Source organism: Prunus mume, linkage group LG1 (genome assembly GCF_029339155.1).
Source record: "Prunus mume cultivar Tortuosa linkage group LG1, ASM2933915v1, whole genome shotgun sequence".
In the NCBI taxonomy this organism is placed as follows: Eukaryota; Viridiplantae; Streptophyta; class Magnoliopsida; order Rosales; family Rosaceae; genus Prunus; species Prunus mume.
In genome coordinates this window covers 15,934,079-15,959,811 of record NC_142698.1, presented here as the reverse complement: position 1 = coordinate 15,959,811, position 25,733 = coordinate 15,934,079, and the positions used below count along the sequence as shown (strand labels likewise).

The window sequence follows — 25,733 nt, the reverse complement described above, 5'->3', positions numbered from 1 at the left end:
GGCAATATTTGTGCGGGGGGTGTAGTGGTGTGCAAAAAATCATTCGGATCAAAGGTCATATGAAGAGTATTGTAATAGGTTTCAATAGAGCCGCCAGTTTGTCGCATACGGGAGACTCGTCGTTTGATCATAAACCGAGAGGTGTCGTGTCATCATAGTAAGTTGTGGCAATTGCATCCCACACTGTTTTTGCCGTCGGAAAACGAATGAAATTGTCAATCAAGCTCTGCTCTAGAGAATTGATGAGTCATCCCTTTACAATAGAGTTCTCGGTGCGCCAGCGAGGAAACGTTGGAGCGGTCAAAGGAGGTTGTGGAAGATCACCATTAATATATCCCAATTTTCTTTGCCGGAGATATACAACTCTACAACTTGGGACCATAGGGCATAGTTGGTGCCATCCAACTTTATGCCAATCTGTGCAGCGGAAGCTTCATAGGTAATCGTCGTCGGAATAGTTGTCTGATTCGGGTTCAAGGTCGTGCTCGATTCGAGGTCGGGGTCGTCGTCTGAGTCGAGGTCGGGGTCGTCTTGGTAGGATCCTGAGTTAGGATCAAGTTCGAGGTCTGAGTTTGCATCTGCATTAGTTGAGCCACCTGGGCACTCAACTCGGCTATGGTTGGTTGAGAAGGAAAGGAGGAAGCAGTGGTGCTACCGCCATGAGGATTAGAAGAGTCATCCTCCCCCATGGTAGCGGCTAGGGTTTAGAAACTAGAGTCAGCAATTCCAAGATCGCCGCTCTAATACCATGCTAAAATATGAGAACTATGATAAAATATTTGTTTGTGGAAATTTTCTGTGTATTCTTCTCCTTGTAGGAGGTCATATTTATAATACAACAAAACCTGAATGGGCAAGTAAATAATAGATTCCTAAATCTATTTACAGTAGGAAATCAGGAATTAAAGTAAATCAATTACAATTATAATAGGAATCCTTGGTGTGTAAGGAAAGTAAGTCAATATCCACAAATCACGCCAACAAGTTCCTCTAACTCAACGATGTTTGTAGCTAATTGCTAATAGGTGCAAAATTTATTTTGTTTTCGTTTTGTCTTCTTCAGCATGCCAGATGAAACTGTGAAGGAAAAATCTACGGTGACATATGGAGGAGGTATACCGACAACGAAATGGGCGTCTATTCTTTATCCAAGTTGGCAAACGTTCACAGTAGTGTGGCATTCTGTGTTTATTTGTTCATGTGTGCTTTCAGTCTTGGTGGATCCCTTGTTCTTATACATCCCCATTGTCAACGAAGATAACAAGTGTCTCGGATTGGACATAAAGTTAAAGAAAGTTGTTCTTATTCTGCGATCACTCACAGATGTATTCTACATGGTGCATATTATTTTTCAAATTTTTTTATGGTGAAACCGAATGGGAGGACAAAATTAAGTGGGTTTTCCCATTAACGAGGAAGATTTCCCGCTCATGCATTCTAATTTGTTTTTTGATAATTGACATTTTGGCGATTCTGCCAATTCCCCAGGTACGACAAATTTGTTTTTCTAATCTCATCTCTTTCTCTTAAAGTCCAAAGAGAATAACTTGTTGTTAGGATATAAATTTCACTATAAAGTAGGTAATTTCGTGTGAGGATGAATTGTCACACATGGAGAAATTTTGTAAAACTTTGTGAAGAGTTTGGTCACTCCTCCATTGTCAATTAGTTTTATTTATTTAAATTTTGTCATATGATAATTGGATTTAGTCCCTGAGCTTCTGGAATGTGTGCAGGCAGTAATTTTCATTTTTTTTACAAAAATGAAGGGCCCGGCATCTTTGATTCTAAACTTTCTTATTTTATTTCAATACCTACCACGAGTTCTTTGCATCTACTTTGCAACCCAGAAACTTTACTTATTTCCAAGAGGAAAATGGGTTAAAAGTATTTACCAATCCTTTGCGATCATCGTTGTAAGTCATGTAAGTTTCAATACTTATTCTCTTACTAATTAGCAAAACCAAAATGTTACAAGTTTCTCGCGGTTGCTTTTTTTCTTCTTCTTGTTCAGCAAGTAATATTGTTAATTTGTTTTTGTTGTAGGTGTTTGGAGCTCTTTGGTACTTTTTCTCTATACAAAGAGAAACAGCTTGCTGGCAATATGCGTGTCAAAGTAAAAATGGGTGTGAAGTTAATAGTTTTGACTGTGATGCTGATCATACCTTGAGAAATATCACACTCTTAAGTGAATTGTGTCCTATAAATCCATCAAATGCAACGGTCTTCAACTTTGGTATATTTCTTGATTCTCTTCAATCTGGTATGGTGGGGACAACTGAATTTCGACCAAAATTGCTGCACTATTTCTGGTGGGGCTTGCGGAATCTAAGGTTTGCATATATGTTAATTGGATTTTGTATATTGAACTATATATGTTACAACAATTACAAACAGAAAACGAAGCAAGTCAAGATGATCTGCAGCTGTCGTTTTGTTTTGTCGATTGTTGTTGCCTTTTTATGTTATTTGGTTAAAGCATGTCTTCTTTCTTATATAGATATCATATATGGTCAACAATTGAATTTTGATTTAACGGCTGGTGATTGTGAAATTGCTTAGTCAATGATGATCCGATGGTCATGATTAATGTTGTATGAATGTATGATCTGATATTTGCTTGCTCCGTTAACTTTTGCAGTTCTTTTGGTCAAAATCTTCAGACCAGCACCTATGCATGGGAGAATCTTTTCGCAGTTTTTATTTCTTTAACTGGCATGCTACTATTTTTAATATATCTGCATGGAATTTTGCAGGTTTGTGCGTCTTTATACTGAAAATTTCTTTAGGCTAACTTAAAATTCGTCGTAAATTTTTTTTATTTTTTATTTCTAATAAATAATATACCACGTTTGCTGGTTCCTGTCCTGACAAGAAATCTTCTTTTTCTTTGTGAGAAGTCATCGTCTATTGTTTATAACAGTATGGTTTCAGCTTCATTTTGTGTAATTGGATAGCTTCTAGAATAGATAAAGAAGCTATGCTCTCTGTATTGATCTCGCAGTTGAATAATTTAATGAACTAACAAAGTTTTTATGGATTCCGCAGTCTGCAGCTACAACATTAAGGTTATTGAAAATGACGAGCAAGAGAGATTTCGAGATAACATTGTGGTCACAAGAAATTGGCCTCCCTTTCAGTATGAAGGATAGAATCATGAGAAGGGTACTGAACAATCTTGACGGAAACAAAGATATTAATATTCAGAGTATCTGATCTGTTATATCGAAGGGAGGGGGATACAGATGGCGAAACATCTTTTTCCCACATTTCTTGGATAACGGGACAAATATTTTTACAACATTTCTTGACCTCTACATCTTGTAAAATCCAAACTGACGTTATATGGCATTATGATAATAAGAAAAACTTACAAAATGAAACGAAAATGCAGATAATCAAACACTTAAACAATTCTCGATTTAGTTGATCTTTTGCATAGATACAAACCTAAAAATTGAACAATTTCGTACAATAAATTACAGTCTAGAAATATAAGGATATTCTTATTAGAGACTGCGTGAGAGAGAGAGAGAGAGTCATATCCAAGAATTCCTCGTATAACAAGGCTTCATTTATTCGCTATAAATTTTCATATCTATACTACAAAGTTGTAAATATGTTCCTTTTATATGGGATTCAATGTCTTCAGTTTTCTCATTGATATTTAACGTCTCTAGGTTCCAATGTTTCAAACTATGGATGATAGATCATTGGAAGCAATTTGCAAGAATTTTCATCCCGTGTTCTATGGTGAGGACAGTTATATTATTCGAGAAGGGGAACCAGTTGGTAAGATGGTCTTCATCCTGCAAGGCAAGATATTGACCTATGCCACTAATAATAATGGAACAAATGGCTCAACAACAACCATCTGTCTTGACAAAGGTGATATTTATGGAGAAGAACTTGTAAAGTGGGCATCAAATAGTGTTACCTCCTCTTCTAACTTGCCCATCTTGACAAAAGTCTCTCTTTTGGACTTACCCACCTCGACCACAACTCTAAAGTGCTACACCAAAGTTGAAGCCCTCACCCTTATTGCCACGGACTTGAAGAAGATAGTCCAAGAAAATAAAAAAAGACCTTTAATATTGGGCCGGTGTGGCATGAAATTCTATCAAAGAGTCGTTCTAAATATATGACACCCTCGTTATAGAATTTTACATGTAATAAGATGATTTTGTATTTGTTCAATATATTGCACTTCTCCAATTATGAAATCCTAAAATCATTTGACAGGAGGTCGATTTTCTTTATCATTTCCAGTTTCTTTTTTGCAAGCAAGTGAATACGGCATTGAGCATAATCCACCAAATTGGACAGTTTGATATTATTTTTCAGACATTGGGCGCACTAACTAAATTGATGGGTGCATATAAAAGTGTCCATAATGAAATGAACCTTTATAGTTGAATTCCAAATGGGTTGGCATGAGGCCCATTCTGCCCATTCTCATATACAAATTGATTGTTTATTCTGGAAACTATGAATGAAAACAACCTTCTCAATAATTTGGGTACAATTTTCTTTACCTAAAGATTCTTGTTTGATTGTCATGTTTATTCTGTTGGTTAGTGACAAAGAGTGAAGCTTCGCAATTCAGGGCAACAGCAGATTAGATTTGCTTGGTTGAGATGTCACTGTTGGCGGAGACCCCATGACATAACAAGAGAGAGATTTTTGAGCCCTGAATTAGAATCGAATGTACACATCAGAGTACCCTCGTATTCCGGGGTTAATTAATCACAGAATCCTTACCATAATCCCTCAACTATATTGGCGTTGTCGGAGGGGCCTCCCTTTAATCATTTCCTCTTGTTAACTCACCAATCTAATCCCATCAACTAATCTGAAGTTTGAAATTTGATCATGACAGAAGTCGATCCCACCAATATAAAGTAATAATAAATTTTGGACCCATTTGTTTCCCCTAAAATAACTATGCTTTCTCTAACAAACATGTGATCATCACCGGCCTAGCTATGAGTGAAATCGTGTTCCATCTCGTACGCAAAAGCCAAAGCTCCTAGGATAGACTCGATCAAAAAGAGGATATATCATGCACCTTTTAGCCACACTTTGAACCCAAAAAATAAGGGAAAGAATAAATACAAAACTTAGGTAAGAAAAGCTTTTGCCATCAGTTAATTTGGTTTACTTTTGCTTTATGAAAGTTATGTGTCCGATTTGTTGTTAATCACTGATGTATGTGATATTCATTTAAGCACGAATCTGAGTGAATTTAATCAGAAAGTTATGTGTCTAATTTGTTGTTAACCGTTGATGTATGAGATATTCGTTCAAGCGTGAATCTGAGCGAATGGGATCAAAAAATTATGTGTTCGATTCGTTATTAACCGTTGATGTATGTGATATTCATTCAAGCATGGATCTAAGCAAATGTGGTCAAAATTTCCGATACATTGTTTTTAACTTTCTATTTATCTGTAGTTTAATATTTTGGAAACTGATCACACTCGTTTTGCTGTCCCTCATAAACAAGATATATGGTCATTGACAGGTGCATGCATAAAACTAATTTGTATTCACTCCAACAATTGTCAGGAAACTACAACTCCAAAAGCAAAAGCAAAAGCATGAAATATGTAGTTTCCAATTTATTCTCACATCTACTTATTAAGAGGATGATAATTTTTAGTAGCGTGCATAACATCTAATCAACCTCACACAGACTCATTTGGACTTTACTGTTTTTTTTGTTGTTTTTGGTCGAAGACTTTAACTGTTTGTCTGTGTTTGGTAGCGGGGAAAATAAATAGGTGACATATGAGGCAGTGATGTGCCCACATCTCGAGCCCATAGATAAATTTCATTTGTTTCCTAGTGCAAAGTGGTGGGGATGGTAAATCATAAAAACAGAGAGAGTTGAAATTTTGGACCAGGTAGAGACAATCCGCACATGAGGCTTGAGAGTCAGCGTCTTACTCAATCTCTCTCACGCCGTGTGCAGATCGGTTGTCGTCTACACCCATAAATTCTGCAAAGATTTTTTTGTCTCCTACAGGTGCACGCATTTTTCTTTCCATCCAAAACCAATTATGGTAGCTTTTAATCGAATTTCTTTTATCTTTTCAGCTACCTTATAAACTGAACTTATCACATTAAGGTTTGGATTTAAGTACGCATGCATAGCATTAGCATGCTAGGTTGTAACCAAAGGAACGGTGGGTGAGGTCCATATATATATATATATATATATATATATACACACACATTAAAGAAGAAAAAGAAGGTGTGAAAATTCTTGAGCATTTAGAATGTGAGTTTGTCTCCTAATTGATTATGAGCAGTCCACATCTTATGATGAAAAATACCCAAAATTTGCGTGGGGTGTTTTTATACAATGAAATGATTTTTAATGATCCAATGAACCTGTCAATCCAATTGGTTTGTTTTTATTAAAGTGTGTTCATATATAGCATACCAATCTCTACTACAAAATTTATCATAGACCTTATAAGTTTGTGTTTTACGAGTACGTCTGAAAGATCCAAGTGCTTATGAATCACAAAACACGTTTTCTTAAAAAACACCTAACAACATAAAGCGCGGGCTCAACTAATTTAGTAAATATAGTAATATCAGTACCCTCAATTTGCGACTGTTGTAGATTACCCTAATCTGATCAGCTGACCAAGTCAATTTTTGGGCACAAACCATTCATTATTCTTACCAACCCAAATTGTTATATATTTGTCGATGAGAAATCATATCAACAATAGTACATGACTAGATAGCCGCGTAAGAAAGAAAACAAAAAACAAAGAAACTGTTTAGGCATACCACACGTGGAAGATTTTTATAAAACGAATTATAGAGAGCTGGTTGTTGCCCCCTTACCCTTGTCTGACCTGTGTCTTGCTTACCAAACTATAGCTGAGAGCTCAGCTTCTTTACATTACATTACATGACAATGGCGACCACTGCAAAAATCCAGAATCTGCGGATGTATGTTGTGGTGCTTTCGTTCTCTCTACGTCATCGAGCCCTCGATCATCAGTTTCTGTCCTTTGACTGTCTCTCCTTGCGGCTCGCCGACACACCCTGCAACTTAAAACCAGTTAATCTCAGCCGTCCAACTCCTTTTGAATCATTGTAAAATAATTATGTAATAAATTCTGCCCCATACATAATGTATATCGGCTTGTGGGGTTTGGCTCAAGATGCTAGCATGGTAAAACAATTATTGTACATGTTAGGCCTCTACTAATAGGACTTGGAAGATCAACCTACGGGTCTCACCTTGTCAAGATATGGTCAACAGATTTAGTGCATGTAGTACTTGTAATGTTTGCTTATGATATGTTTCTCAATTAGATTCTCAAATCTAATTAAGAATTTGTAGCTGTGAGTTAAGTTAGTTGGCCAAAAAAGTAAGTCCGTTCTCTTGCACTCGAGTTTGATCCCTCTCTCTCTCTCTCTCTCTCTCTCTCTCTCTCTGTAAATTAGAGTAATTTAGAGCATAAATATCACTTGCAGAAAAAAAAAAAATAAATAAATAAAAATAAAATTTTAGAACAGTCATTTACATAATTCAGATGTAATTTTATGCCTACTTTTCTTTTTGCTTTTAGATGCGAATGCGATACTTATATACAGTATATTTCCTTAAACTACCGGGATGCAATGCAAGTCTGATTTTCACTCCGAGTTCCGTAATTGCTAAAGCGTAGGAGAGTGACAGATGCATGCACACACTTTATTTTTCTCTGCTTTTTTTGTTTTTGTTTTTGGTGGTTTTTGTTTTGTTGCAATATCAAACAAAGTAGTTGCATGTTCATTACATGTTTTATATTCTGAATCGGGATTAAGATATACGTATATATATTGACTCTGTCCACAAGATATATACATCATGTTTTTGTTCTTTTCTGGTTAGTGTGTGACCCAAATAAAATACATTTGCGGTTTGCGGAATTTCAATGGTAAGCTCCTGCCTAAACAATAGGTTGCAATAAATATATCGTTGTTATTAATATCATGTTGTAGGGCCAGCGTGTTTTATTGACTTAACACAGACGCTAAAAACTAATAGATTTTTGAGAGATTCGCTATTATACCCAATATAGGGACCTAAATTATAAAAATACCATATATGAAATGGACTTTAGAAACACATTCAAACCTCATTTACATCATAACAAAGAAACTTTTAATTTCTTATAAATTACAAAACTGCCATCAATTTTTTAAAACAAGCCCAACCCCAAAATCTCATAAAAATACCCAAAACACTCAATAGGACATCAAAGTAATTTAATAATCAATATTAAATTCAATAAGGCCAGTTGTCATTTTTTGGGTTTTTTTTTTGTTTGTTTATAGAAATTCAATGGTGTAGGGTTTATTTATAATATTAGTGCTAAGAATAAGTATATCACTAAATATCTCTAGATTTTTCTATCTTTTTATCACCCCACTACATTTTTTTATCAGAAAAGTTCTTGGGTTCGAGTCTTAACATTTGTGTAGTATGTATGAGTTAAATATGTTATCGTCTCTCTAGATAGAAAAGGTCTTCCAAAAAAACCAAATAAGCTAGCTAGCTCCAACTAAAATTTGGGTGGGTTGAGTGTTACATCCAATTCTTACCATACGCATAATTAAAATGTTGTTATATATACACTGTTTGTCTCACATTCAAATTTTGATGTTAACAAAACGCCAAAAGAAGTCATTTAGCTCTTAACACAGGGTTGGTTAGCTACTAATTCCCATTTTCTTGGTTGTTAAACGGGTTTCTATGTAAGCTAAAGCAAACAAGAGTACAACCTAATATTGCAATGCGTGTGGACATGTTTTGTTAGGTGGAGATTAGTGATAATTAAGCAAGGTTTCTTGTAAGTAAAACTAATTGACATTCCAAATTAATGCAAAATTCAGGAAGTCAATGGAGAACAAGCAAATTAAGTTTTCTTAGAATCCGACAGAAATAAATTGAAACCGCAAAGTTAGGGAGTTGAAAGAATAAGAAATGTGATTAAGATAATGTTCTACTTTTCTTTCTTTTCTTTTTTCTCGTGCTACCCTAAGTGTGTAAAGCTTGAAACTCCATGTCCCAGAAAGACACTACAAAAACTTGGTGCTTTCTTTTCATTCATTGGTTAGAACTGTTACTGCCACAGAAAACAAGTCATTACCAACAAGAGTGCAGGCCCAAATCACAAAAAAATTCATATACAAAAGGAAGCTCACCAATTACCAATTACTTTGTTTTCTTTCACGAAGCCAATCAATCAGAATCATTCGTCTGGCATATATGCATATAAAAACCAAACCAAACCAAACAAATCCTCTTTGGTAGGCCGAATGATTCCCTTTTCATAAAATAAATTGCATGCCCTGCATCCAAAATCCAAGGGTTTCAAAAGGTTACATTGCTTTTGAAATCTTCGAAGTCATCACTTTTACTTTTGAAAATTTACACTGCAACAGTTTTTATTATAGGCATGGTCTAGGCCTATAGCAATAGGATTTGAATTCTCACTTCCCAGCTTTTCAGTGTTTTATGGACTTGGTCTTATTTTGAAATTATGTACGGCTCTTCAGTCACCTCTGAAGCTACTGAACAAAGGGCTTTGCCAGAATTCGGAGTGGCAGGGTCTGAAAGCCGAAGAACATACTGCCAGAGAGACCATACTCAATTTAGAGGGGTAAAAATAAAGACTTCAAAGCATAAATTTTGTCCTTAAAGTGTATCTTCTTTTGTTGGGAAAAAAAAAAAGAGAAGCTGTCAGTGTTTGTTCAATGGCAGATGGGGTCCTTCAACAATCAATTTATGTGTGTATCATACCCAAATTGGTTGAGGGTCCATGAAATGCTCAAATTCAGAAACCAAAATTTATGCCTTCTTGGTTTCTCCATATAAAACACAAAAGCATAACATGGATAAAAACTCATGTTATGTCTTCAAAGATTGAAACTTCTACTGTCTTAAATTTCTACTTGCAATTAAAGACTGCATTTTGATAACCTGGTTATCTTCAAAGTCTGAAACTTTTAACAGTCGACTGCACTAAAATGTAGTAAGTAAGTTTATTAAAAACCAGAAAAAGACTAATAATATACAGTTCAGTTCTTGGAAACTTGCAATTACTTGGACCTGAGGTCAGTGAGATCAAACCAGATTTGCTTGAAGACCTTGATGATGAGCTCGTGATATTCATCTGAGTTCAAAGAGAGATAACATGCAAGAAGATCTTCCAAGTCCTTTGATGCCTTGATGTTGTTCTCCATAATCATCTCCACCATTGACTCCCTGAAATCCCTCTGAGGGTCAAATGAAGACTTGACAATTGCAAAGCTTTCAGAGAGGCTCCTCCGCTTTGAGCTCGAGTTTGATGACACACTCCGACGGCTGAGATTGGCCTGGTTGATTTTCCTGTTAGCAATTCTTGGTGAATTCATCCGAAGCCTAACTCCTGGAGAAGTAGCATTTAATGAAACTCTTCTAACAGAGCTAGCTGTCCTCTGTTCTTTGATGGTTTTTGTGCTTGTGCTCTCTTCCTTCACAACCTTGACAGACAGAGACCCGTGTGCATTTCTATCCTGAAATTTAGCTGAGCTTCTTCTGCATCTGCTTGGCTCTTTTGTCTCTTTCTTCTTCTTCACATCTCTCACCATTTCACTGAATTTCGGTGGCTTTGTTATAATTGGAGCAAGCTCAAGCTCAGAAAATGAATACAACCCATCATCAGCCGTATCAGATAGTTTCACATCAGATAATTTCATACTCAGAGATGCCTTATCCACGTCGATAACGACGTCTTTTTCCTCAGAATCAGCAAGGTGAGCAGCGCATGAACTCGACATTGAAACCATCCCATCAAAAGTCTCAGTAGTAAGAACACGGTCACACCTGAATTCAGGCTCATGAAGCTCAAGCTCGCCATCGTCTTCATCATGAGAGTCGGGCTCTGGGGAGCTGTCAAGGGTTGAAGAAGACCAGAGCTCTGGTGGGGAATCAGATTTAGTCCAAACGGATTCAATGGTGGCGCGGCAGCCACAGCCGGCAGAAACAGAGGAGGAGACAAGGTGAGGATCAGAGGGTAAGCTGGTAATTCTCTTCTTGGGTTTTTGTTTGGATGGTTTTTTGGGTGGTGGGTCAGGGAAATTGGTGTCTGAGGCTTTTGGGTTTGTGGGGGAGGAGCTGCAGAACCTGTGACCTGGGGCAGGGCTAGCAAGCTCCCTTGTGAAGTAGTAAGACTGTCTTGGAAGACATTGGTGGGGTAGCTGCTGCTTTGGTTTTGATGGCTCTGTAAATTTTGCAGTTGAAGCAAATGTTGGTTTTTGCTGTTGTTGTTTTTTCTTCTTGGAGTGATGAGGGCTGTTGGGGTTTTTTCTGGGTTTGCTCATGTCTTTGAGCTTGTGAAACCAGGCATTGGGCATCATATCTGATAATCTAAACTTGTGGTTACCCATCACCGCCTCTCTCTAGTTTCTCTCAGTAATATGTGAAAGACAGAAATAAAGAAAGAAAGAGATGACTTAAAAGTCTTTTTAGCACTCACTCATTCTCTCTCATTCTGCTTTTTGGAGTTAGCTTATTGAAGATAAATAAAGGGAGAGGCTTTTGGAATTTGGAGAGTAAGGGGGATGGGGTCCACAGAAGGATTGTAAAATGGGGTCCAATAGGGGCCAGGTGGTAAAATGGCAATCCTCCTGGTTGTGACGCCTAATCACCTAACCATAAAGAAAACTGTGTTCTCTTCTCTTATTAAGTTACCAGTGATAACTAATTTGCTTACTTGTTTAACAACTTCCTGTAAATGATTCTCTCTGTTTTAAAGCCTCTGTGTGTCTGTGTATATTGGTGAGGGTGTTTATTTATCGTGACTGGGGGGTTCTTTCTTATCGTACTACGGCTTATCAGGGTCTTCACAGTTTTCTCAAAGTGGCTTACATGCAGCCGCCTGGGGCCCTAAACTACAGAAGGATCCTAACTACAGAGGGACCCAGTTTCATATTTCCTTGGCACCTAGGTCACATATGACAAAAAAATACCACAAAGACAAAGGGCAGCTTCTAGGTTAAAAATAACCAGTACAACAAGTCTTTGGCCCTTGGGAAACTTTCAGATTTGCCATTCATTTCAGCTCCAGACTTCAGACCATAAGCAAACACATTGCATTGCCACCCACAAGCACTAGTGTGTGTTTCCAACTTCTATATATATATATATTGTCTATCAAAGGGAGATTAGATTTTATAAAGAAGAAAAAGACAGAAAGCTATAGAGAAAAGCTTTTGTATTGTGCAGGTTTTGCTTTGTGACTCAGCATTATGAGTGTCCCATCCGCATTTTTTTGGCTTCCTTTTCTTGTTTGGTGCTTTAATTTGTTGTTTCCTTCCTCGGGCTTCTTGGGTCAAACAAATTCTTCAATTGCAAGTCCAACCCAAATAAGAACTTCAACCCAACCCAAGTAACAGCAAACTCAAATGGTACAAACTTACTGGTTATTATTCAAAAAAAGAAAATGAGTCAAAGAATGGTACAAAACAAACGAGAAACGCATGCCCAAACAAAAACATAAAAGCCAAAGAGGCACAGAGCGGAGGACGTTCACGGTGAGCTTGCTTCTTTGGCTTGGCTCGGGTCTTTGCATGAGAGACCGACAGTTTGTCAAGCCAACAGTGGGCACACAATGGCATGGGGTTTTTGGTCAATTGGTTCCCTTCTTCTGACTGCTCTGAAAGGAAGAGGACCAAAACCACCAGCGCCTGTGTGTGTGTTTCAATCTCTAGAGAAGGAGAGAAGGGAGAGGGGGGACCAACTGAAACTTCCGTGCTGCTTAAGGGATATGTAGTAGTTTATGACAATTGTTTGCATGTGGAAGGAGGAGGAGGACAAAGAATTTAACTCTAGGGATCATTTGTCATATGTTAAACGCTATCCGCAAAGTTGGATGTACCATCAGCATACTGTGTCTGTATGTATGGGACGAATTGATGTATTTCGAGATTAGATTAGGGTCGTATTCTGTGGTTACGATTCTACCGTATGTCTTTTTCAGAGAAGGTTTTGCTATGGGAATGTTTGTCCGGCTCATGCAGTATGCCAGTATGGGTTAGTAGACAGCCTAGTCTTTAGTCCAAAATTAAATGCAGCCAGCGCAGAACTGGATTTGGCGGGGAGATGGAGTGACGAACCGATGAAGGCATAAATATCATATCAGGCAAACGGGACATGCTTGACGACTTGCCCAATTCCAAAAGTTTCGAGCTAAGACTTGGGCTCGTTTGAGCTCATTGGGCTCGTGAGAATTTAAAACCAAACAAGTTTTTTAGACTTCGGCCCTCTAATAGACGGACTGAATGGCAAAACAAGTGCAGAAGAGAGAGAGTGACCCTGTTCTCAAATCGGCGACGAATTTGTAGTGAGTGTCCACGGATTGAAATAAGTTGGGTTTATTAGTTTATTGATTGAAATTTGAGGGGAAGGTAGATTTTCAGTTTAGTTGGTTCATTGTGAGATTCACCAGTTAGTTAGTGGTTACATGGGTGATCAGCTATATTTCTTTGGTGATATGAAGAAGAATGGATATCAAGATGAAGAAATAAAGAATGAATGAGATATTTTTAATCTATCGTCGAACAAAACAAAGAAGATGAAAATCACTATTAACATTTACAACTTCATTCAACCAAATCTGTAGTAAAACCAAACTCTAATTAGCTTAGCCTGCAACAGTTGTCGTTGCTGCTATTGATGAACTCACAACTTGTGAATACCCTTCATCCGCCACCTCGCTATCCAAACCCGCAGCCCATCTCCTCAGAATCCTCAACAACGACGCCGCTTTCCGCCTTGCCCTCACCGTCCCCACCCCCATCAATTCCCATATTACCCTCTCAATCCCCGGCATGGAAGCCAATTCAGCCACCATCTCCGAGCCCCCTTTTCGACATATCGTCACAAGGGTCGCCGCCGCACTCTCCCGCGCCCTCTCCGACCCTTCTCTCAACACACACCCCAATTTCCTAATCGCACCGTATGCCGCCGCGATTGCCAATATCCCGCCGCTTCTCACCACAGCTTCCAACACGGTCACCGCCTCCTCCGGTAGCCCCTCCATCACTTGTACGATCATCTCCACCACCCCGCCTTCCACCAACCTCGCCACCGCCTCTCTCTCTCCTGCCAAATTCAATATGGCCACCATCGCGTCCCTTCTAAAACACCCATGCTCGGGCCCTTCTTTCGCCAACTCCAACAACCCCTTGATGACACGTGTCTTCCTCCCCAGTCTCTTCCTGTACCCGTGCACACCCGATAAGCTGAATATCGTAGCCGCCGCGTTCCCCTTCGCCTCCCACGTGGCTCCCGAACGCAGCACCTCGATGACGCCGTTAAGAGCTCCGTCCGTCTCCATAATCCGGGTCTTGTTCGCTTCCAAAATGGAGAGGTTAAGAATCGCCGTCACGGCGTTTACCTGGAGGTTAGGTTGGGCCCCGCCGACGTCCGAGCTTAAGTACCGTACAAGCAATGGGATAGCTCCGGCTTCGGCAATGCAGGCGCGGCAATCAGAGTCTGTCTTGGCCAAACTGCGCAGCTCGTAGACGACGCCGTTTGCAGCCTCCATTGACTGAGAAACCGAAAGCTTATTAACCAAAAACGACGCCGTCATTCTGGTGGCTTCGAGAGCCGCCTTGTTCTTTTTGACGGCGTTGACCAGTCCCTTATTATTCTCCGCGGTTTCGAAAGGGATTCTTTGCTCCCGGCACCACATGGCGATAAGATTTTTCAATGCGCGGTTAGGGATGAGGTCAGTGTGGGCCAGGGTTTGACCTGTTTTGGGACACGTGTTGTGACCTGACTCGATCCATAGCTTTATCGACTCTCGATCGTATGTCTGACCTGTTGCCACGGCGACTGGGTCCCGCATTAGCTCCAAACTGATCGGGCACCGGAAATCTACCGGGAAACCCAGCTCCGATGATGATTTTCTTCGGATCAAATCGGATCCGGGAGTGGAGGCTCCGAAAAGAACGCACTTGGCGTAGCGGACGAGCCCGACGAGAGCGATGAGCTGCGATTTGGATTTCTCCTCTGTTTGGTTCTGAAACTCGTCTTGAAGACTCTCGAACTCCTCTGTGCAGCTCGCAGAGCTGTCGATCCCTAATCGGATGAAAATCTTGGAGAGCCTGGAATGGTCGGGGACGATCTCGCTCTTGAGGCGATCGAGCATGGTGCAGACCTCACGCCTGAGATCGTCGTCTAGGGGATCCACGAACGATTTCGTCGTGCTCCGCGAGCACTGGTTTCGGAGCAGAGAAACGACCTCCTCTACGTCGTCGTTTAATCGGAGCTCCTTGATGGGGAGAATATCGAGCAAGGTGGAGAGGTCGAGGGTGAACTCGTGGAAGCAGTTGGCGAGGGACTCGGTCTGGATGAGAAGCCACATCTTGCTCCCGTGGGATGAGTCTTCGATCAGAGTTTGGATCCTCTGCAGCAGGATGTAGAGCTCCTGGAAGCAGAGCAGGGCGGAGGGAGAGAAGGCGGCGGTGGAGTTTCGGACGAGGTCTTCGAAGAGCATGGAGAGAAGATTGGTCTTGCGGATCATGGAGAGGGAGGTTCGTCGGAGAAGGAAGCGGAGAGGCTCGAGGGAGGAGATTTCTTGGCAGATGGAGAGGAGAGAGCGGAGGAGGCTCTGATCGGAGAGCTTCGGCGACATGAACGCCCCCGCAGAAGGCCGGCGTTTTCTGGGCGGGAATGCTTGTGGAGATATGGCCATAATTAGCAATGAAGCAAATATGAAAAGGAAAAAAAATGTATATGAAAGAATGGAATTGGCAAGAAAATGGAATTTTGGTTTGCTTTTGATGGTTTGAAGAAGGCAAAAGGGAAATTGAGTTATTTTTGTATTTTTATATGCAAAAGAAATTCATTGGGAAGGGAAGGAGGAAAGAAAGAAGGAGAGGGTTTGGGTCATGGACATGGTTTTTGACTCTGTTTTGGTGGCATGGTTTTGTATTGGAAGGAAAGCGATAAGGAAAGCAATAGCATGGAGTTGGCATGATATTGAAAGGGCAGGCAGGCAGGCCTTTCCACTGTTGAGACTATATTATAATTATCAACAACAAAGATGTGATAAAAAAAGACCCAGGGTGATTATGTCAACTCATTAGGATTGTGAGTCGGTTCTCTTGCATACAAGTTTGAGTACTTGTACGTCGATCTCGGTTAAAAGATGTAATCAAAGCAACAAGAGGCGTTGGATTGAGTCCACGCAAACCAAACCCAATTGATCAGATGGTTTTGTTTGAACTGCCGCCGGCAGCTGAATAGGTCCCTTTCCACCCTAAATTTTATTATAAATTTTGATATTAGTTAAGAGAGATGAAATAAAAGAAAGATGAAGTGGTAAGCACTTAGAGGGCTACATGGTAGGTGGAGAGTTGTTAGTGGAGTTGGCTTTCATCGTCACCCACATGCCCTCCGCCAATCAAAAACCAGAATAAAGAAGAATAATAATAATGGCATCATTTCATTTTGCCCACTGTTCGTTATTTATGAAGATAAATCGGTTGGCTTGGCACAGCCTTTTCCTTGTCCCAAACGTCATATGCGTTGGGTTGCTTAAGAACACACAAGAGCACAGTGGATGATTACTTCATATCTGAGTCCTGACCCTTATCATGTTTGTCCCACCAAAAATAGGAAAATAAGATATATTCATTTAAATGAATTGATTGCTTGCTTGAATTTATTGCTTTTTCTATAATTTATCACCCATGATTTTCCACTTTTACTTTAAGGTTCTTTTTCCAGAATTTGATAGTGCAAGAACAGCTCAAGATAGCTAGCAGCTGCAGATGGTGACATCTGTATATTTTCGTACTATATAGATTTATTTCTTTCTTTCTTTATTTTGATGTAATGGTGCACCGAAATTTGAAGTTCTTGTCGTTATCACCCAAAAGGTGAAAAAATTATTCCCAAAACCAAAGCCTCCAGTCGAAATCATGTTTCTTTTTTTATTTGGAACTGCCAATAGGGAGCTGCCAGCAGCTTAACATGTAGAGGTCAAACCAGAACACGCGCAAACACATTTAGGGGCCAAATGTGCGTATAATGGGACCTTGGTTGGACTCATCTTTTTCAGAGATGCATTTACACACTACGTACTCTGTTTCCAGCAGACTCATATGCTATAAGATTATCAATTAGTTAATAAAGTAATGCATGATTAGGTTACTTAATAAGGTATAATTTATGGTTGGTTCCCAACCACTTTCATTATTGAAGGACACGCCATGAAAACTAGCTAGACGAGCTTCAGATTGAAGTATAAAATTACGAGAGAGCTTCTATAACAAGAAGGCTATATTGAGGAGTTCAATCATGCCGTCCAATAATATAAAGAAATCATTAAATTTAAACATTTTCATTGATCGAATAACTATTATCAACCTCCTCGTCATAAACCCTCATTATCACCTAAATCAAATAAAATCGTATGTGTTGTTGTGGTGGTGAGCATTTTGTCTTATAGTTATGGGCTATCTAGCTTAAGCCTCTACATTTAAGATCCGTGTATTTACCTGCATTTCGTGAAATCTAAGCTACTTAAATAATTTAACCACTTAACATATGCCACATCATCAATTTTAAGTTTCATGTTTTGTTATTTTACAGAACTGATGGACGTTTTTTTTTCCATAGTTACTCCTCACTATAGATCAAGGCTTCAGTCCTTTGGATATGCGATAACATTCTTGGGTTGTTGAGTTATTTATGTTCGTAGTTGATCTTCATATTCTATTTTATAATCGAGAAAAGCTTTCTCTTTTGCTTTCTCTGATTGTGTTGTGAATTTTAGTGTTTTTTGGTGTTTAAGGTATTTGTGAATTTTTGAAGTTCAAAGGTTTGCAGATTGACTTGTGAAGTACGTGAAGCATCTTCAAGATTGGACGAAGATGCTGAAGGAATAAGGAGTGAAGAAAACCGAGGAAGCAGTGGTGTTTGTGAAGAGCACTCAGTACTCTGCAAATGATGACATCTTATCATCGGATGAAGTGACAAGTAGCCGCGTATCCATATTGGCCTGTGGCTTGTGGGCTGCACGTCAAGCCAATTGTTAGGCCGCCCCCCAATATCAGCTCTGAAGCCATCGACAGAACAAGACATTGCCAAGTGTTGGCCATTTGCAAGGGGCCAGCTGTATTTGATTGATGTAATGTAGGCACTGAATAAGTTAATTTTCAATTAGACCCATAGTTGTTGCTGATAGCAGTCCAAAACAAATCAAGTCTGATAAAGACTTTGCTTCAATAAGGGCATCAAATTTCTTCTTTCTAAAAAAAATTGGGTATCGATCAGATCAATGACCCCAATCAGCCTGCTGGCATGGAAAAAACAAAGTTTCTCAAACATTTGGTTCATGTATATGCATGAGCGTGAGTCAGTTCAAACTTAAGGGAGCTACTTCCTACTTGTGCTTCTGGTACTTTATCTATTGGATTACGGGTGGGTACATTTTACCAGAAGTTTCTATTGTATCAATTTACCCTTGTGTGATTCCTGTTGAAGCATATACTCTTAGGGTGGGTGCAGGACGGACGACTAATCAAGACATTGCAGACAACTTACCATCAATAATTTCTCATTTTGGGGAGCATGTACTTGTGCTTGTTTCAAACCCAATCCAAAATGATCATGTTTGGAAATTTTCACAACCCAAAACCCAACAAAATTAAATTGGGATTGCTAGTTGGGCCTGGGATTGGATAAGTTTGGATTGCAAGTAATCACTCTTTTTGGGATAGTTGCCCTTTTTTTTATTACACAGAAGCTGCAACGTATTTGCCATTTCAATTTGTCAATGTCTCTGTTTATTAATGGCATCAGCCCACCACTCCAAATCTGAGATCTAACTTAACTTCTTCTTCAAATAGCTTAATGCAGTTTTTCTTTTGGGATTAAAAATATATATATTTGAAGCACTAAATATAGCATAGTCAAAATTCTTGCAAACAAATCACAACTTGAAGCCTTGACAACTATAAAAGATTAAAATAAAAGAAGAAACAATAACAGAGTTGAATTGGCTTCATGTGCTGAGCATTATGCAGTTCTACATTGGCTGCTGCTCAGCCTAACAGTTGAAGCTTTTAAGCAACAACACTTCAAATTGTGATATTAGAGCCACCATTTGTAGTGTTAGACCATCTTAATATAGACCAAGTATAAGAATTTTTTTATGGTCACTCTAAAAAAGCCTAATTTTGCATGTCATGTGTATGACCATTGACCACCTAAAAGGAATATTCATATGAAGAAGGGGACTGTTGATAAATAGTCCTGCATTAAGATTATGTTTGATAAGGAGACTAGTTTGGATTAGTAAAATACTTAGATTTCATGTGCAATCAAGGAATAGTATGGGTGTTGTTTTCTAACTTGAGGATTGTGATGGACTATTTCATGCCCAAAATTTATCCTTACTAATTCCACCATTTTCAACAGGATTAGTAGGGATAAGGTTTAGACATCAATTTCATATGAATAATCCACCTTAATCCTCCAAATTAGAAGAGAACACACACATTCTTCCCTGATTGCAAGCGAAATCAAAACATTCTACTGATTCAAGCTGGTCCAATCTAATCCTCCCTCCCTATTAAACACGTGTCTAATAATACTCACACAGGCCCACTCACCACCTAACAATTTAGGTGTTTGAAGAAAATGGCATGCAAATGCCACTAATCTCTTTCAATTATTGCATGTCAGTTGAGCTATTAACATCACAAATGTTCAATAAACAAAACCCTCATTTTTATATTGGTAAAGTCTAGGCACAGACAATGGACACAGAATTAAATTGGCCCCAAGGGGATTATATTATGTTAATCATTTACTTGTGCTGCTTTAATTTAACTGCGGTAATTAATACATATGAAACCAAAAAGGACCCCAAAATGTCATAAAATAATTAGCAGACTTTACAGATACTGTCAATCATTGCATTTGCATATGCCGCAGTAACTGGTAGCTTTTCAAAAGGTCAAAAAACTCATCGCAAAACGAGCCAATTAAAAACGTGCAATCAATCCATATAATATTAATATATAAGAAAAGTTGCTTCGAGCGACCCTTCAAAACTTGTAGGGGAAAACTTCAAACACGCCAAACCAAGCTTGCAAGGAAAAAAACAGACGAGGATATGTAACACGGCTTTGCCTTTTGCAATACCTAAGAGAAACGTAGGAACGTCTTCTGGCTCCTCCTTGAAATACGACACTGAAAAAAGGGGACAACATAATATACCCTTGGACCGATTTGCCGCGTAACTTTGTTGCTGATGAATGTTGATCAACACCGTATGATGAATAAATTTCTGATGACTCCTCCTCTTTTGGCATGTTGCGAAAACGTGAAAAACGAAAGTAGAAAATTCACAGCAGCTCCATCTTTGCCATTCGTATTCTGATGTCAAAGTCTCGCATTTTAGGCAATTAATTACCTTTGAAATTATTCCTTTTAGCTCTCTTTGGTTCACATCAATGACAACGAAACCACACTCAGCATTACATCACATCATACAACATGTTCTGTCTATGCATATGGTAGCCCCAAGGATTAATAAGATATGATAAGTTTTAGAGAAAAAAGTCGCTTTTGTCTCTATAATTTGTCGGATTTTTCTCTTAGATCTATTTTATGCATTCTTAAATTACGATGAATACCAAACTACATGGGTGAAATCACTATAATTCATCAACAAAGATGATAACATCTGTTGACAATTATGAACCAAGAAGACAATCTCATAGACTAGTAGTATCGGATAAGCATGCAATAAACAATAATATTCTTCAATTTATATATCAATAATTTTGTTTGGGACAGATTCAAATTCAATTTATAATTTTGTGATGCGTGACGGGCCATTGCTGGCTCATGAGGATATTCCCAGCCCCCACTACTCTGAACCTCAATAATTCAGATCGATGATGACATATCAAAAAAAATATGTATTAAATGTGATCGAGCATTAGGCAATACGGATGATGGGTGATGCATCCTTGGATTCAAATGGATCTTCTTTCTTTGAGAGTTGATGCAAGAAAGAAACTGCCACATGATCATATGCTTCTCTTTTCTTCTAATATCAACAACCAGTAGGGCCTATAGATGGGGCCACATGATCATATGCTTCTCTTTCCCAGTTGTTTCCTTGCTCAGGCAAATGAATTTTTAGGGCAAAAGAGATGATTGCTGAGATTCTTTTTAGAATGTACCCATAATTTAACAGAGCAACTCCAATGTGATACGTCTGGCTTCTCAATTGACAAGACACGAGAATAAAAGAGCAAGTTATTGCCTTTAACCATTTCCATTTGTATTAAGGAAAAGCTAGTTGGCTATTAACCAAGGGTAATGTTATTGGTAGTTTCTTAATGCATTCACAACAATCAACTGCAAACGATAAATGATAGAGTGCTAATAACAGTTTCCTTAGTTACTAATTATTAAATTTTTTTATAAAAAAATTTATGTGAACACGATAATGTTTGGCACTCTCGCAAAGAAAATGTGGGGTAACAAAATAATAATATAAGAATTTGTGGTGTTTCTCATATCCTTAATTACAGTTTCCTTAATATAATATTTACCATGTGATAATTGTGATTTAAGAATGAAACAACGTGAAAGCAGTGTATAATTGGATATCTTCGGTTGGAACTTGGAAATATATATACTATTCCTTAATTTGACTAGAATCGATCACTTTATGACAAAATAAGAAAAAGTACAACTCACTTATATTATATATATATATATATATATATATATATATAGTTTGCTCTGCAAATAAAACACATATGGATCATATTCTTCTCACTGTGCAGTGCAGTTGAACGTAAAAGCCACAGTATGGTGTGTTGCACGTTGAGGGCAAGCTTTGAATTATAAACGGGATGAATCAAATATATCTGGGGCCAGGCCGGAATCAGGGAGCCAATAATTAAAGTGCAGTACGAAGCAGTGAGATTGAAGCTATAGCTATAGCCAGCTACCATTCGTTGATGCCACAGCCTTACCCAACTAACCCTTGATTTCCTGCTCTGGTACACTAAATTTTACCCGCTTCACATGGCACTAACAAATATTTGTCATCCATGGTTCATGGATGGACCCACTGCATACTGCAGTGCAGCCTTTAAGGCTTTCACATCCCAACCTTTTCACATGTAATCAGGTGAAAGGTGATAATGAAATGAAGCTAGGACTTGGCCCTACATTTTGATCCCTCACACACTCATTCTAATGTAGGTCGTGTGATCGTTTGAGAGTGGTACTTGTATTTATATGAATCTACCTAAGAGTTTTGTTCACAAAAAAACTCTCAAACAGTCCTTATTGCATTAGATTAATAAAACCCTAATCCACATTAAATGTCTTGGTATTGCACTAATAACACACTTAGACAAGGACTAAAGGACTAGACTGCAACTAAGCTCCTAATTGACATAAATTCTCAATCCTCAAATGATTTTGTTTTTGTTTTTTGGCCATGCCAATCTTCATATGATTAGAAGACCATAATAAGTGGTTCAAGACAATACAACGTCCAAGAGCATCCACAATCATGCTCTCTATTTTTAAGTTAAAATTTAGTTAAAAACATATAAAAGTTATTTTAGGACCTCCATATAAAATTTAAACTCCAATAAGGCATGATTGAAGTTGTATTTTTCCAATTTCTTCCTAAAATTTGTTTTAAAAGGTGGTTTAGGGAGCCCAGGATAATCCTCTATAAACTAATTACAGTATTTAAAGATTTATCGCGCTTTTTCTCACACACATCCACATAGAAAAGAGAGAAGGCATAAAGAATAAAAGTCATATATCTTTCAACGCAAGGAATATAAAATTAATCAGGGATGCATGTTAAGGCCACTTTAAAATACTTTATGCGTATGTCTTCCACGAATTTTGTTAGGATTAAGAAAGCGACAACTTAATGAAGCCAACAACGCATTTGGTTTGAATTTGATATGCGAATGCGATGAGATGAAATTTCTTAAAGATTAAGACTTCTTCTTGCAGCCTTTTTTGTTTGTTGAAAATAGTCAACAAAACCGAATGAGTTAATTACCAACAAATACTGAAAAACCTCCCTTTTTATTTTATTTTATTATTTTTACAAATGCACGACTTTTTTGCCGAATTTGAACAAGAACAAATTAATAAGAAAAAAAAAAATCAGATTTTAACAAAGTTACAAAGATTAAAATAGAATTAAGACTAGAACTCTAAAAATTAGAATTAAACTCATAAGAAATTGTAGGAATGAGAAGTAATTCATAGGGATATTCTTTTTTAGTTGTTGGAGGAAATGGTAAAACTTATCTGTAAACCTTAATATTTATTTACTTTTTTGGTTTTTTTGGTTACTACACCTTAAAACTTATCTATTTATAATTCTTCTTCTTTTTTGTTCCTTTACGATACCATGCAAGAAACGAATAGTTTGATTGATACTTTCCGTAAAGCCGGGCGGGATACATTCTAGAATTCTCCGCCGTTGGATAAATCGCTACGACTCTCTGATTCACGCAACAAATCAGAAATCAAACAAGAAACCCCCCGGAAGCACCGTACGAAATCTGCACCCGATCCGAGCTCAAATAGCAGTTGAAAAAAACAAAAAAGAAGAAGTTGTCGCCAAAAAAACACGTGGGTGGTCACAATTGGTTGCCACATCAGACTGCTGAATAGGAGATACAGCGTGGCGTTGCCTGGTAAAATGGAACCACCAGCCGCTTTAAATAGCTTCCAAAGACTCGACGCCAGAGAGAATTACCTGTTCAATTATTTCAGCTTCACATTCAAAAACACACTTTTCCTCTCTCTCTCTCTCTCTCTCTCTCTCTCTCTCAAGGCTTCTTCAACCCCGGATCCGTTTCGAATCCAAACGAAACGTTGTTGCGATATTTGAGGCCTGCCTTCGAAACGCCAAAGATTCCTCGATTTCAGTAATGCGAGTTGAGATTTTCTCTTAGGGCCTCGCTCGATTTGCGATCGATGCCGGAGATCGAGGTAGTCGCCGAAGCCGGCGACGACTCCGGTGAGTCATCCGTCTCCCCTCCGACCGAAGTGAACTTGTTCGGGAAGTACGAGCTCGGAAGGCTCCTCGGGCGCGGCGCATTCGCGAAGGTGTACCACGCGCGGAACGTGGACACGGGGCAGAGCGTGGCCATCAAGGCCGTGAGCAAGCAGAAGGTGCTCAAGGGCGGGTTTACGGCGCACGTTAAGCGGGAGATCTCTATCATGCGCCGGCTACGCCACCCCCACATCGTTAAGCTGTACGAGGTGTTAGCCACGAAAACTAAGATCTACTTCATTATGGAGTTCGCCAAAGGTGGCGAGCTCTTCGCCAAAATTTCCAAGGGCCGGTTCAGCGAAGACCTCAGCCGCCGGTATTTCCAGCAGCTGATCTCTGCCGTCGGATATTGCCACTCGCGCGGAGTATTTCACCGCGACTTGAAGCCCGAGAATTTGCTGCTGGACGAGAACTGGAATTTGAAGGTTTCAGACTTCGGGCTCAGCGCCGTGACGGAGCAGGTCCGACCCGACGGACTGCTCCACACGCTATGCGGGACCCCCGCGTACGTGGCTCCCGAAATTCTCGCGAAGAAAGGATACGAAGGTGCGAAGGTGGATATCTGGTCATGCGGCATCATCTTGTTCGTTTTGAACTCGGGTTATTTGCCGTTCAACGACCAGAATCTGATGGTGATGTATCGGAAGATTTATAAGGGCGATTTTCGGTTCCCAAGATGGACGTCGCCCGATCTGAGAAGACTGATTTCGCGCCTTCTGGACACGAACCCCGAGACGAGGATCACCGTAGATGAGATTCTGAAGGACTCTTGGTTCGGGAAAGGATACGAGGAGATCAAGTTTCACTTCGAGGACTTCGAGTTGAAGGACTTGAGAGACGGGGACAACGACACGTCGTTGAACGCTTTCGATTTGATCTCATTCTCGTCCGGGTTTGATATCTCCGGTTTGTTCAGCAAGTCCGAAATCTCGGACTGCGGGGAGCGGTTCATATCGGCGGAGACGCCGGAGACGATAATCGAGAAAGTGGAGGAGATAGCGAAGGCGGAGAACGTGGCGGTTATGGAAAAGAAGAGTTGGGGTGCGAAATTGGCGGGGCAGAATGGTAATTTCGTGGTGATGATTGGGATTTACCGGCTAACGGAAGAGCTGGTGGTGGTTGAGTTGAATTTGAGGCAAAGAGAAAGTGAATGTAGCCAGCGAATATGGAAAGATAAGCTGAGGCCGCAGCTCAGCTGTTTGATATACCGACCGGAAGAGGACGTCGCCGGTAATTAAAAGACCCAGACGAGAACAAGCTCGGGAACCTGGGGCGTGCGTCTATAATATAATATTTGAGTTACATTACAATTGGATGATACATTGTCGGAGATAAATAAGGGAATAGTAAAATGCCAGTGTCCGGGTTCTTTTGTAATTTGTTTTTGCCCGGAATTTCAAGTCTCAAAAGAGACATAGGGAAGTTCGTCATCTTCTTGACCCCAAAAAAAGCAAAAAAAAAAAAAAGAAAAAAAAAAGTCCTACATATTCTTAGCCCAAGGAAAACAAAATGTTCCTCATATTCTTGTGTACAAATGATTTTCTTTATGCTTTTTGTTTAAATAAATAAAGTGATTAAAATTTAGGATGCAAA

The 25,733-nt window shown here is 39.1% G+C and overlaps 3 protein-coding genes and 1 pseudogene across 3 annotated transcripts; 2 read left to right on the top strand and 2 right to left on the bottom strand.

Annotated features, from left to right (window-relative positions):
- The first annotated feature begins 1,064 nt into the window (after positions 1-1,064).
- On the top strand, positions 1,065-4,145 carry LOC148921146 (cyclic nucleotide-gated ion channel 1-like; annotated as a pseudogene).
- A 5,890-nt stretch (positions 4,146-10,035) lies between these two features.
- On the bottom strand, positions 10,036-11,563 carry LOC103343188 (transcription repressor OFP4-like). Its single transcript, XM_008246862.2, has one exon. The coding sequence runs from the start codon at positions 11,443-11,445 to the stop codon at positions 10,117-10,119; it is 1,329 nt and encodes a 442-aa protein (XP_008245084.2). The 5' UTR covers positions 11,446-11,563; the 3' UTR covers positions 10,036-10,116.
- A 2,018-nt stretch (positions 11,564-13,581) lies between these two features.
- SAUR21 (ARM repeat superfamily protein) lies at positions 13,582-16,239 on the bottom strand. The gene has a single exon (XM_008246867.3). It carries the CDS (start codon positions 15,756-15,758, stop codon positions 13,701-13,703), a length of 2,058 nt encoding a protein of 685 aa, XP_008245089.2. The 5' UTR covers positions 15,759-16,239; the 3' UTR covers positions 13,582-13,700.
- A 7,591-nt stretch (positions 16,240-23,830) lies between these two features.
- Positions 23,831-25,733, top strand: LOC103343531 (CBL-interacting serine/threonine-protein kinase 14). The gene has a single exon (XM_089050536.1). It carries the CDS (start codon positions 24,062-24,064, stop codon positions 25,376-25,378), a length of 1,317 nt encoding a protein of 438 aa, XP_088906662.1. The 5' UTR covers positions 23,831-24,061; the 3' UTR covers positions 25,379-25,733.